The 15,144-nt window shown below is 33.3% G+C and overlaps 1 protein-coding gene across 7 annotated transcripts in view; it reads right to left on the bottom strand.

Annotated features, from left to right (window-relative positions):
- Window positions 1–15,144, bottom strand: part of GSK3B (glycogen synthase kinase 3 beta) — a 165,849-nt gene that overhangs the window by 20,071 nt on the left and 130,634 nt on the right. For 4 of the 7 annotated variants that reach the window (XM_081137572.1, XM_081137574.1, XM_081137569.1 and 1 more), the window contains 2 exons: window positions 14,208–14,303; window positions 2,552–2,738 (listed from right to left, as the gene is read on the bottom strand). In XM_081137572.1, the coding sequence (XP_080993698.1) occupies window positions 2,552–2,738; window positions 14,208–14,303 (283 nt within the window). Of the gene's footprint in view, window positions 1–2,551; window positions 2,739–5,681; window positions 5,721–14,207; window positions 14,304–15,144 lie in introns of all 7 variants that reach the window. The other 3 variants (XM_081137570.1, XM_081137568.1, XM_081137571.1) reach the window with 1 other exon arrangement.

Here is a 15,144-nt window from a genome sequence, read left to right as displayed (position 1 = left end):
TTTGGGAAGCTTTAAGGTCACCTGGCAAAAGTAAAACAGGAGGCAAATAAATTTAACATTAACTTAGTTTCTGATGCCAAGACTCCAAGCTGTAAGTGAATGTCACTATATACAAAAGCCTTTTAGAGACCACTTTATTTATTTTTAATTTAATTTTATTATATTTATTGGGGTGACATTGGTTAAGAGAGATCACTTTAGAAAGCAATCCAATTAATAGTTATATTGTGCAGATAATAAACATACACCTACACTACAAAAGAAAAAAAAAACTTATGTAAAAGGGTACTTGTAGACTTTCCAATGGTGGCCTAATATAAATTCAAAAAATGTTTCATATCAAACAATTGAGATAATGCAACCTAAAAATCTATGATAGATGGTTCAAAAAGTAGCTCTGTTGATTACAAAGACACCTATGTAAAAGATGCATATAGCCCGGCTGGGCATGGCTCAGCGGTTGAGCATCGACCTGGGATCCAGACGATCAGGGTTCGATTCCCGGTCAGGGCACATACCCGGGTTGCGGGCTCGATCAATGACTCTCTCATCATTGATGTTTCTATCTCTATCTCTCCCTCTCCTTTCCTCTCTCTGAAATCAATAAAGATATATTTTTTAAAAAATTAAAAAAAGATACATAGAGTTTGAATAAAATTGTTTCCTGACATTTGAGATGTAAAAAAAGTAAAATTTCTAAATTAATATTAACTTTATATAACATACAATTTTAAATACAACCCTTTTGAAGTCTTCTTAATCGGAAAATAGAGGATCACTTTATATTCAAGGATTACGAGTATATGCATTAGAAAAAAGATAGAAAACAGCTCCACCATAAAATTCTACAGTGATTCCTTTGAATGTTAAAAAAGTGATACTTTGGAAGTATTTTAATTTTCTCTATATTTTTTTGTATTTTCAATATTTTCTTCAATCTACATGTATTATTCTTGAAAACAAAAGCAATAAGAATTAAAAATAAAATTTATTTTAATAGTTCTAAAACTTGTATGACATGAAATAGAATCTTTGGTCTACAAGAGGCCAAGAAGAGTCTCCCAATCTGACCCTCTACCAAATTGAAGTAGTGTTAGCTACATTATTTGACACTATCCAGCTTTTTCCTGATACAGAGATCAGTATTTTGAAAACAACTTACTCTACTATTAAACAACTGAAAACGTCATTGATTCTTTAATAGCTTTACTCAGTCTCTATTCATGCCAGGGGCTGAAGTCTTTATAGTAAGCCCAAATGGGTATTGCTCTCTAATTTTCTGCTACTATTTTCAATTTTGCAATCTGGAGAAAAATATATGTCTACTCCTTTCTTTAGAAAACAGTCTTTGAGGTAATTTTAGACAGTTTTTGGAGTCCCTTAAAAGTCTTCACTTTTCCAGGCTCTATATTCAATTCTGCCATTCACTAATATTTTAAAAATGGCATAGCCAGGACCTAAAACAACATTCCAAATGATTTCTAATCAGCCCTAAATAGTCAAAATTAATAGTCCCAGAACATCTGAACATTTTTCTTTTATGAATGTAGTTTAAGACTTTATCAGCATTGTTAGTAGTTACATAATATTGATGGCTTGAGATTATAGAAAACACAGTCATCCAACTCTATTTTACCAACAACTCAGGTCTTCCAAATCTATAGCTTAAGTGATGCATTTGTCCACAATTTAAATACGGTCTAAAAATCCACCTCAGAATAAAGAAAATATATCTATTTCCTGGTCAATAGAAAGCTCTGTCTCCCTTCTATATTGTTAGCTTGACTAAGCTGACTAATCAATCAGACAACTATTTATTGCTTATTTTATCTATGGGAAACTGTATTCTTTTAATGTTCAGTTTTGAAGAAAATCACATCATTAGAGGCAGTGTGGCTGATTAAACAAACCACTTAAGGTCTTAATCAGGGAGAAGAGTGAACACAGAAGTGGTGAAGAAATATTAACTATCCCTGGATCTTTTAGAAACCAGCAATGCACAAACTCTGTTTTCCTTTAATGTCTTCTCAGCAGCAGCAATGGTGCCAAACTCCAGAGAGGATGGGAATTTATCTATCTATAGCACTTATATAAGTTTTAAGAAAGAGTTATAGCACTCCAGTTCTCCCCGTTTTTAAGACATCTGAATTTATACAAATACAGCCACCAATTTATTTCTAGGTTTAAAAAACTTGATATAAATCCTTGGGAAGCAACAAATGCTACATTCCAAGTTTCAGATACAAACCTGAAGGTTAAATTGTACATTAGTCATATTAGTGAAATCTCTATAACTTCTCACATGCCAAGATTTATTATAATCTGCTGAAAATTAGAGAAGCTACGCCTATTTGAAAACTTTCATCTATCACTATTTTGCTCAAAATCATTCTCAAGTAGTGGTGTAATAAATGGTTAGAAAGGATCTTTTCCACCCACTTATGTACTTAATATGTTCATTTTTGTCCTACAGATTTTAATCAAGAGTGTCACTTCACACCCATGTGTAGCTTTCTCAGAAATGGTGAAAGAACTAAGTGTTTCAAATTACCTTGAGTGGTAAAGTTGAAGAGTGCAGGTGTGTCTCGCCCATTTGGCAGTTTGACATTTGGGTCCCGTAATTCATCAAAAAATGAATGTGCACAAGCTTCCAGTGGTGTCAATCGGGCAGTTGGTGTATACTCCAGCAGACGGCTACACAGTGCAATTGCCTCTGGTGGAGTTCGGGGTCGAAAGACCTGCAGTACAAAAAAGGGGAAAGAACAATTAATGTTTTTTAAGAATATTAGCAATTTATCCTCCGAGTACTGAGTTAATTCCCACCACGTACAAAAACATGGTTGCATTTGTGAAAGGAACCTTCTAGAATGAAAAGAGTTAACTGCATATGATTCACCACACTGTGGTGAACTGCTAATTAAAGACTATACGAGAAAAGCTCAGAGAAAAAATTGGAGAAGTGGGAAAAAAATCTATATATCCTAGTCATAAAGCAGAACAATCTAACATGCACACAAAATATGACAGGCACAAGAGAAAGGGTGCATTCTAGAGGCAAAAACAAGAAGAATATAAAAAAATTTACAGTTTTGGCTGCAGTGGCAGTAGATAAAAGTTTGCCTCTTTTGTGTGATTTTTAGTAGAACTGTTGATAATGGATAGCGCTGTTCAAATTTGGCAATCAACATCTTTTTAAAAAGGAAAGCTATTTACTCCAAGTCTATAAATTCTAATGATTTTGTATTACCTCTTCAATAAACAGAACTTATCATTACTTGAAGAAATTCTTGAATTCCCATAATTTGACAAAATGTCCAAAATTAAGTTTTCTCAAGTAGCTGTTTATCATGAACATGGCCAGATTACTCTCATTTGTATGAATACTCTAGGGTTTTTTTAATCAGGAAGAGAGAAATGTAGTTTTCATTAAGAGTCATTAATTCAGAAAAAGTCAACTGAAGGCTATATTGAAGCAAAATGCAAATACATTAATTTGCTTAAAGGAATAGAAAACTTTCTACTTATCTATTAAAACTTCTAATTAATACATAAAACTATGAAAATATATTTTGTTTTAAATTGTGGACAGTTAAAGAATATAAGCAGAAGGGGAAAATAAAACTAAACATAAGCAAATGGACAGAAAGACTTTGACCGGGAATTGAATCCATGACCCTTTGGTGTGAGGGCCGACACTCTAACCACTGTGAATCTCTGGCCAGGGCAAAACTTTGAAACACACAAAAAAATGAAACACTGGCCCTGGGCGGGTAGCTCAGTTGGCTAGAGTGTTGTCCCAGTGTGCCAACGTTGCGGGTTCAATTCCCTACTCAGGGAAAATACAAGAAACAACCAATGAATGCATCAATAAGTGGAACATCAGATTGATGTTTCTCTCTAGATCAATCGGTAACAAAAAGTGTGCTTAAAAAAATGAAACATATATCTCTTGATACGAAGAACATAGAATCAAATAGAAGGTGTGGTAGTGGTAGTGGTGGAGGTAAACAGACATATAAAAAGAAGCAGAAGTGTATAAATGGAGGGAATAGACCTATAAGTGAGGAAAGGGCATACAGACTGTGAGACAAGGCATGGAGGAGCCTGGGAAGCTAAGGTTTCCTAATGAGAATGGTTCATGTAAATCTGGGTATTCACTTAGACTAAAGGCAGGAGGACTAGTTACTACTACCGGGCTCATTAGACTTCAAAAGACTATTTATAAGAATACTTTGTGCAGAGAAAACCTTTTTTATCTTTTGTTTTTATACAAAGTTTGTTATTATTAAAGATATTTTCCGTGGAAAATGAGAAACTGATTTAAGCAGGATCTCATGAATTTATTTTAGAATACTGAAGGCCTTGTGAATTTATTTAGCTATGTTAGAACACCCTCTGTAAGGTCAAAACTGCTTTATCTTTTATTCTTTTGAGTGACCTGACTTGTCTCAGTCAAGAAAATCTAATGTTACTGTATTATTTGAAATGCTTAGATCTTCTACTGTTCTTGGTCATTTTTTCCCCACATGCTCCCTAGCCAGGTCCATAATCAAACTCACATGTAAAAGAAAAAAGTCAGTAGGAAAACTCAGAAAAGGTTTTATAAAAATATTAAGCACTACTGACATATTTTAGCCTGAGTACAGTTTGTACTTATTTGACAACAAATGGATTTATTTTTTAGTATAATAAAAAATGCTTCTGCATCAATACAGAAGGCATAAGTAGAATTTAAAGCAGAAATAAATATCTCCCACTAACATTCAAATGTAGGGTAGCTGGATAGTGAGTTTATTTTAAATTTAAAAATTTCATGTTTTATTAATGAAGATTTTGTAAAGCTATTAATAAACCAGTATTGTAAGCTTATCTCTGATTATTAAAAAAGAACATCCATACCTTTTTGGTATCTTACAGGCTGTAAGTGAACATCCACGCTAATACTAAAACACATATTAGCCTATTTTGCCAGGGAATCCCAACTCATGGAATCAGATTTAAAACAGTAAAAAAAAAAAAAAAAAAAAAAAAAAATTCTACGTTAAATTCAAGACTTAACCTGCCTTTTAAAAAAGTATCTATTATTACTTTAAGCCCTCTGAACGATTCCTGATGAGAAAAGCTCTGGTTTAGTACTTTATAGATAAAGATTAAGTGAACACTATGTGAGGTCAAAAACCAGTGTCTCCTAAAGTCCAGATGTCTGACCATAATACAGGGTGTGGTAGTATGCAACTTCCAAAAATTACAGGCCAAACTAGAAAACAGCTCTTCTGAATTATCTTTGTGTCTAAAGAAAAGGAAACCAATGACTACTGAAATTTGACTTTTAATAAAGAAGTTCCTGCTGCTGTTTCATTCTGTACTTATTTTAATAGCCTAGAATTCAGAACCTTTGGTTTCATGGACCTTCGTCAATATTCATTCTTGTAAAAACAATTTTCAAACCCCACAATTCCTAAACTTCAGTCTAAATGTCAATAAATCACTCAGAAGACTGATATCTAGTCCATAAGCAAAACCTGTATCATACAGTGAATGAAAACAGAAATCAGAGCTACCTACATTGTTTTTACTTAACATTTCAAGAATGAGTAACTGTTTAGCCTTTCAGAAAGTTTTCCCCCTAGTTTTATAGACCTGCCCTGAAATTTTGGGGAAAAAAAAAATTAAGTACATACCCGCACTCCTGAGTTGAAATGTCCTGTTCCTGACGAATCCTAAAGATGATAATGCAGTGAAATAATCCAAACAGGGAAGTCAATCCAAAAGAGAATAGTCCAGCAAGGAAAAATATATCCAATGTTATAAGAAATCCATGGTGTGGGAGGGACATAGAAAATGTTTATACAGTTATAAACTTTAAACATCAGTCTCCACAGTAGCAAGTCCAAGTTTTAAAAATTATTTCACCACAGTGTATGCAAAAAAATTTTTTGATTGTGCAATGGTGAGGCATAGTAAAGAAACATTTTAATTTTAGTTTATTATGTTCCAATGCCAGTGCATTTATTAAAAAAATACAAAACCAAAAAAAGTTAAAATCAAAATGAAATCTAGAAGTAAAGTTCCCAAAGTAAAGTGTTTGGTCTTCTATGACCTGGATTCATCGTCCATTGACATGGCTGGGATGGGGCATTTAAGACTGCTTTTAAAGGTAAGTTCCCAATATGCTAATTTTCCTCTATTAACATATTCCAGTGACACAGTATAAACATTTTTTTTTGCTAAATTAGTAGTGATGAGAGGAAAGTAATTAATATATTTAATTTATATTACTACAGATTTCAAGCCAAATATTTTCAATTTGTGTGAGCTAAGAAGAATCAGGCCACCGCGGATTATTCTCCATTTTGGATTGACTTCCCTGCTAAAAGATATTTGCTGACATTCTCATTATCTTAGGAGTCTTCAGGAAATAGACATATCACCTCAGGAGTGCGGGTATAAACTTACATTTTCTATTGTGGGCTTTGCCCCCTCATACCCTTGCACCCACTACTTAGGAAAAATAAATATAGAACATTCTTTCCTTTTTTGGAAAAACTCACTTTAAAAAAATCCTACATCTTTGAGCACTACAAATTCAACACAGTTCCATCTGCAAATATGCCCAATTCACCCACCAAAAGCTAAACAATAATAGATACAATAAACAATACAACTAAGGGATAGTCACAGTTATAGGTGACATGCATAGTAATGTACACCAACACCTAGGCACAAAGGAGCCAAATGTGCAAGGGAGGTGGTAGGGTCTATTATGTCTAGGTATTGAGAACAAACAATGGCAGAACTCACCAGTAGCTGTGAATTCCCTTGGCTATTCTAAGAGAATTTAACATTCTTTTAGGATAGTTTCCAGTGGGGGAATTTAAATATTTTGCAAAAATAAATAATCCGCGGATTACTTTTAGTCTGCAGACTAAAATTTAGTACACAGATTAAAATCCGGCCCATCAGAATAGAAATCTCTCATGAACTAAAACACAGCCAGGTGGACAAGAGTAGAAAACCAGACTAAAAAAACTGAGAGCACAAAGTAAGACTCAACTGGGCCAACTAACAATTAGTGCGCAGACTAAATATGGCCAGCCAAGTACGTTAGCAAGGCCACAAAGAGCCCAAAACACCCCTGTAATAACTAAAAACAGAAGTAAATAAATAAAACAAAACAGAAAGCAAATAGATAAATAATTGAAAGAAAGAAAAGAAAAAGAAAAAATTGAAAACAATCAAAACACTGACATGAACTTTCAAGTGATTCAAATACTACCTCACCTGTGCAGCAACAAATTTTCTTAAATTGAAACAAACTCTCATCACAAATACTAGTCCATAGAAGAAAGTAACAGAAAAAATTAAGTTTTTCAAAAAGAAAGTCTCTGTGATATTGAACAAATGCAAATGAGTCCTTAAATAAAGAACTACTCAAAATAAATTTGCATTTGGATAACTCAAAAAATGATAGAGGCAATTTTCCCTTACATGCCCTAGAATAGACTTTTGCCATCAAATATCAAATTTCAACCTGGAGCTAACTGTTATGACTGAATCTTGAGCCCTTTAAAATGACCACTTATAAGCAGTAATATATACCATACCAAAGCCGATGGTTGACTCTCAGAGCATAGCTCTCAATAATTCTACTGCATTAAACTGCCAACCGGAGCAATGTAAAAATGCCTATGGGCAATGATAATTAATCTAAGCAGAACAAAGGACAAGAGCCATGCCTATTCCGAACAGCTATTCCTCCCTAGCTTTCATTGTGATAAACGTACGACACAGACACAGTTCTCTGGTTATACACAAAATACACTAACACCCAATGTTAAAAATTGATAAACTCTGAATATTCCTAAAGAGCAACCCCAGTGTTGGTTCTCAAGTAATTTATTAATCATTTAAAATAATTTGCAATTTGTAAATGTAAATATAGGATTAAAAGTGAGAGAATGCCATGGATTTTTTTGGAACAGTTTATGATGATGATTAACCAAGCTAATTAAGAAAACTTAAATCTACTTAAGTGCTCATTTATAGTACATATTTCATAAGAAACACAAACATCCTTTCCTTAGGCATGGCAGAGCTAGCATTCAATAAATTTCACCTGTACTAATTAAAAGACTTACTGAGTTTTCCTGCGCGCTACTACATGTAAGAAATAATATGTTTGTTTTGATATCAGCATTTAACTATGCAATGTAATTTCTCCATCTAACATCATTCACTGATAAAATAGTACTATAGGCTTACACAGAACTGTGATTTACCAAATATCCACCTATCCAACTTAATCGCTCATTGTTCATGAAATAGTTATTGTAGTCAGGCCGACCTTCCTAAGAATACAGGAATATCCTTTTCATTTACACCTCTTCATCTTAAGGGATAGTCCCCTAGGCTACAACAATTCTAACCTATGTACACCTAAGGAAATCCAAATCCTCCTTGAAGAGCCCATCTTTCAGAGTCCTTCCATTACCTTTTCCCTCCACCACTTTCAGTGGAGATGTCTTATAATACCTATAGCATGTGAAACACTTTTGAACACCTAGAACATACAATCAAGTATATGGTTACATATTAGTGTATATTATTCAATACTTGCTTCAACTGAGTCAGCTGTGTCACCTGTAAGCTTTTCAAGGCCTATATATTTTACTTCTTTTGCATCCTTTATGGTATCCAGCACTGGTTACATAGGATATATGGGTTTTAAAGAACAAATGATAAATTAAAAAATATTCTTTCGTTTTTACATTATTCCTCTCACATATGGATTAGCTACCCTAGTAAGCCTAGTTTCCAGCAAAGAAATGGCAATACAGCCAGTATAAATAGAAAAGTGAGGAAGTCTAGTCACATAGGAAACAATGTTAGGAAATGAAAAGTGATTATTCTAGAACTAATAAAGATGTAGGTAGAAAATTCAATAGAGAACACTGTATTTATGAGAAAAGTGATACTGGATAGTAGAATGTTCAGGGCAGAGGGGGTTAAGTAATAATATAAAAATCATTCACCTAATCAATAGAACAAAACAAACAAGTGGCAATCTTAGAAACCAACAGAAATCCCCAACACAGTTTTATGCTTTCTGGAATACATATGAGCAAAAATGATTAGGGCAGAGAGACCAGAAGAGCATGCCCTGCCTGAAGGTATTTTTGAAAACGTGTTAAACTATATTTGGAACAGGTAGGCTTACTAAGGAAAAATCTTGTATTGAAAGGCTCAAAAATTTTAAGGTTATAAAGTCTTTAAAAATAAGTATAATTGTTTAGCTTTAAGCATAGAGAATAATAAATATAATTGTTCAGTCTAGTCTGATTCCTTTGAAATGACCTCAGAACTCAACTTTCTGTTTACTCTGTTATAGCTAGTTGGAAATGCCAGTATTCATTCACTTTGAAACATGTGGATATTGTTCTAAGAAATCAAGCATGCAAGGGCTGATTTTTGTGGATAATGCATTCTGGAATACTTAACAAAAATGATCTATGGTCCCACATATCCTACAGACACTTAACTATTGAGTAAACTATCATGTATGCCAAAAACTTAGCAACAAACATTTTTAGGTAACTGGTATCCATTTTGTTATTACCATTATAAAAGAGAAATTAGGAACTGCTATATGGTATTACTTGGTGGGTATTTACAGGAATTATGTGGTTGGAATAATCATGGAGAGCTTGGATAACAAGAAAATATTTCATGGGAGAAGTGAAATTTCAGGTCTTGAGAAAAGGTTAAAAGTTAGTAAACAGAGAAGAAAAACATTCTAAGTGTGAAAAAAAGGGCACTGGCAGGAGGCAGAAAGGAATGTGGCTTCTCTGAGGTCCAGTTAGGAGACCAGTTTGATTAGAACCAAAAATTCAGCGTAACTGTATGGTTCCTTCAAAGTCAGCTACAAGCTAACGTGTTAAACAGCACTAATTCAATTGAAAGACATCAGGACCTTTGGGATTCTAATCTACTTCCACTAAACAGTTGTACAACTTATGCATTTCATTACTCTGAAAGAACATACAGACATCTGTGTTACCTAACTGATTTCATAGGCTTATTTACTACTGGGATAAAGGGGAAACACTTTTCGTAAATAACTTAAGACAAAAGGTTAGCAGAACTGGGTACTGAAGATGGTGGGGAAAACTCATATCAATTATTACACTATAACCTTATTAGAAATCCCTAACCTACCATAATGAAATATTAACTTTTAAATTTATTACCTAACTGTATGTATTTAAAGGTGGAGGAGCTGGAGAACTTGGGAAAGAATCTGGGTTCTATCAACTAGATGCTTCAGGGAAGGTTAAGAGCAGGACAAGAACTAAATATGTTACTTTTTTGGACAGGAAAGGTAGAAATAATTAGGAACATAGTAAATGTATACTTGTCATCCAAACTGGGACACTTGAGAGTAAAGGGGCATGCAATTAATAATTACACTGGACAAGCATAAAATGGGCCATATGATCACTCGTCATTTATGTATATTATGTCAAATTTTCCTAAAGGCAATGAGGAATCAGAAGAATTTTAAATAGGAGTGACAGTATCACATGGGTTTTTAAGAAAGCTAACTTTCACAGCAAGGAAAATGTGAAGTATGTGAAACTGAAGGAGGGAAATTGGTTAGGAGGTAGGAAGTTGTTTTAACAATACTATGATGGCCTAAATTAAAGTCAGGGCAGTAGAGATAGGACAAATCAAAGAACTATAGTGGAGGTAGAATCTTTACATTTATTCAGAACTAAAGTAAAGTAATCCTTTATATCCATATTTTAACAATATTTTCAAAAGAATCCAGAGAAAAAACACAACAGCTAATTGTTATCTTAACAAAAAACAAACAAAAAACTTGAGGCACAAAGAATAGGGACAGTGCTTAAACTAGATTCTCACTTCATACCTAAAAGACTATCACTTAACTCATAACTCCATTTTCTAAATGCAGAATTCAAGCTTCCTCTCTTCTTCCAACCAATTTCCATCTCTACTTAATTCTCAATCAACTTTTGCATCACTTCCTTTTGTTTCCCATCTGGCTTTTATTCTTTGAAGTGTACAGCACACACCAATGCAGAGGTCTTTATCTTTCTCATCCCCACTCCCAAGAATGCCCTTCTTTCAAAACATTAGCACCTATTTCCTTCCCTATTTCCTACTTAAACCACAAGTGCTTTATCAATGAATTAGGTTGCTCTGCCTATTAAGTAATAGTCAAAGGCTACTTACTCGATTTCTGAATTCTCAAGAATCCTGTCACATTCCACACTTCGATCATCTTGTGGTCTTATTCTTCTGTTTGTTATCTTTCCTACATATCTGAATCCCTCACCTCAATGTTTCCATGGAAGACATTTTCTCGCTTGATCTTTATATCTACCTATTTTTTTGAGAACACCAGCTCTAAATCCTGGTGGTATAGCTGTCCTACACTGCAGCACAGAAAACCAGGATGCCCACAGCTTCAGGAAACGGGGCTAAAGAGCATTCTAACAGAAGAATGCAATAAAGGCAAAGCAGCTTTTGTTTCCAGACTGTTTACATGCCCTCTAAGGACAAGAAGCTCCTCTTCAGAAAACCACATTAATGTATTTTAAAAAAATAACTCCATTGGCTGACTAGTATAAGAGAACATTTCTCAAGTTGGTGTCCGCTATCATGGAGACTGACTTCCCTCTAGAAATTGAAAATTTTGTATTTTCATATTCATAAAACCTATTTTTAAAAATTAATATAAGCATATCTTGGACCATCTAGATTCATCTAGATGACAGAGTAGTGTCATGAAATTTCTGTGTCTGAATTTGGTTTTCTATTTACAACCATGGTAACACCAACTTAGTTGTGTGCACTAAAAAGAAATTAACATAAGTACCCTTATTACGTAATAAATGCATTTGTACCAGGTGAAACCAAATTATGTCAAGGCACACTATATGAATGAAGAGTTCACAGTAGTTTGAACAGACAAAATAGGTAGGAGAATTGAGTTATTACTCTACCCAAGGTATAGGAATGGAAATCTAAATAAAACAAATACAAGGGCTTTATATAGATTAATCAAATTTGAAAAACATTAGTGTAAGATATAGAAACATCAGGAACCCATAAGGGTAAAGAAAGGGGTAAAGCATACAAATTTACCACAAGTCTTCTGTGGGCTGCATTTTAATTATAATCAAACATTCCTCATATTCCATCCTGGCTAATATTTGAATTGAAAAGATACAATCCATGGAAAAAAGTGCAGAATGCGACACATACTAATATTAGTGGCAGTCTTGATTTAAAAAAACAACAACAAAAAACGAGGACAGGACTGATAAATAAGATTTCATAACCTCAATTTCAGCATTTTATTGCTTGGAAAACCTATATTAAGATTAATGTGATGAATACTTAAATTAGAGCTTTACTTTCTTCATAAAAATAACTTGCTTATTACAGAAAATGCGGAAATGCAAAAGAAAGAAAAAAATCACCCACATTCTTCTCACCTAAACTATTAACAGTTTTTAATATGTCCCTACATTTACTCAATAGATAGAATTCTCTTTGTTTTTTGTTTTTCGTTTTTCTTCAATATAGTTGAAATCATAGTACACTACAAACCACTTACAAGCACTTTAACTTGGAATAACTTTACTGGATTCAACTCAGCCTCTAAATCCAAATAGACCACCTGGGATTCTCTTTAGAGTCAGGTGAGAGACCCTAAATATCTTCTGACCCAGATTCAAAATAAACTTTAAATACAAAGACAAAAGAACAGTTTATCTCAGAATATTTAGTGTTTGTTATAAATTTAATAAGGGGGGAGAGGGCAACATCTTGTTCAGTGAAAGCTACTGCCTATAATTTTGGCACTAAAACACTACTGAGGTCTTTGATTCTAAATAACATATAAATAATTAGTAATAGGAGGTGTGTGTTTTTTAAGTGAAGAGAGGTAATGTGATTATGAGAACTTGAAGGAAATTATTATACAATTTAGAGAGAGAAAAAGACATATACTTTGAATCTGGGAATGTAAATTATTTCAACTATAGCCCTAAATTACTTCATCTCATTATAAAATCTAGAACCAATTAAATGAACTTACCAACATTCAAAACAAATTGTTTTATGTACACTTTTAAATATAGGGCATCTCTACTTTAAATACACATTAAAAAGTTGAACATTTCTAACCCAAAAATATATATAACGAAATACAAGTAAATGGGAACAGGGGGATGCAGAGCATGTAACTAGAAGTTTAAGAGACCTGGCATAAACACATGTGCATGCACATGAATAAGAAGTTTACTGGCTTTGTGACAGCCACCCATTTAATCTTGGATAACTCATTTAGTATCTTTGGCCAGAGTTTCTGAATCTGTAAAATGAGGAAGCTAGAGATTCATGCTAGCTATAAATCCTATTGAGACATTTTTTCCCCCTCTGCACACTTAATCTCATAGATCAAACTGAAGTGGGAAAAACCCTTTTAATAAAATCTCTCAAAATCATTTCTATTAAGTGTCAAAGCCAAAAATAGTTTTCTGCTAGATTAGTACTTATGCTCTTAGAATTGGTTCCATCTAATGTAGAGGTTGGACTTTCCAATGGCTAGTGACATCCTATTATTATCAACTGCTTTCAATGTATACTCCTAGCAAGATCAAATTTGCTTTTTATTCCTGCTTCCAAAACATCAATAGGAAAGTAAACAAAAGGAGAAAACACACACTATTATCATCTATAATAAGGTCTATATACTACTAGTTTATAAGAAGAATAAATACATGAAATATGTTTTCATATGCTGTATGATACTCAACTAATCAGCACCTCTAACTATGTAAAGAAATTAACTTCTGAGTTTTAAGTAGTCAAAATTTATATATGAATTTTGCTAAAAAAATTACATATTCTAATGATACAGCTACACTGTCCTTACCCTACAAATAAAAACGCAGAATGGAAACAATTGACTGGAAATCAATGGAGACAAAGCTATATGAAGTTTGTGAAACACCAAAGTACAACTACTCAACTAGATTTACATGCAGAACTGAGTACTTTGTACTCGGGCAGCTATTTAGTCTCAAAATAGTTTAGTTTAAGAACAATGAAAAACCCAAGTTTTAGTTAACTATTGGTTAATGTGCTTTAATTAAAAACTCTATTTGACTCACCTTAGTCCAAGGATGTGCCTTAATTTGAGGAAATTTGAATTCTGTGTAGTTTGGGTTCATTTCTCTAATTTGCTCCCTTGTTGGTGTCCCCAGGACCTAGACAGAGAAAATAAGTGATTACCATATTTTTCTATACACTTACAAATATAGTATTTATGTTTCAATGTATTGGTTGCATTGGAAAAGGAATTCCAAAGTTATAAAACACATAACTCATTAAATAGAGCAGACTTTGTGAAAGATGTTTAATTTTTAACGAACTACAGACTTATGCTATTCTACCCTACACAGACTTTTACAATAATAAAATAACAATAATAATAATGTTATATCAGGGTTGTAAAAAAAAAAAATCACTAAAAAATATTCAAGTCATAATCAGGCATCTTTAACTAAAAAACAACCTATTGCAATGATGGCATCTAAAATGAGAACAGCTTTTACTCACTTAAAAAAGCATAGTCCAAGGTTTTATTATCAATAATGAGGAGAACCACACTTAAACATGGTCATCAATAATTCCATGCAATCATTGAATATTTAGTGACATGTACAAGGAACTACGTATGATATATGGAGGATACAAAAAACCAAAACATTTCCTGAATGAAGAAATTATTATGTATTTGTGTGTGGAAAAAGTATAACTACAACACAAGATAAAAATATAGTGAGCATTTCACTGCCTCCAGAGCTGCATTGGGGACCAAACAAGGGAAATACATGGACCTGGCTGGCAAGGGAAGACACACTAAATACTAAAAATGAGCACTCTCAAGAAAAATGACATCTATAACTCATCTTTATAATTCTAGGGCCTAGTATAAAACAAGTTTGTTGAAGTAAAATATTAAACCACTTACAATTCAAGGATAGCTGCACAGTGAAATGTGATGATACATACTTGATTTGTGGTGATAACCCGTGAATAATCACA

The sequence above is a fragment of the Miniopterus schreibersii genome (genome assembly GCF_964146895.1).
Source record: "Miniopterus schreibersii genome assembly, chromosome: 5".
NCBI lineage: Eukaryota > Metazoa > Chordata > Mammalia > Chiroptera > Miniopteridae > Miniopterus > Miniopterus schreibersii.
This window is presented reverse-complemented; position numbering and strand designations above follow the sequence as displayed.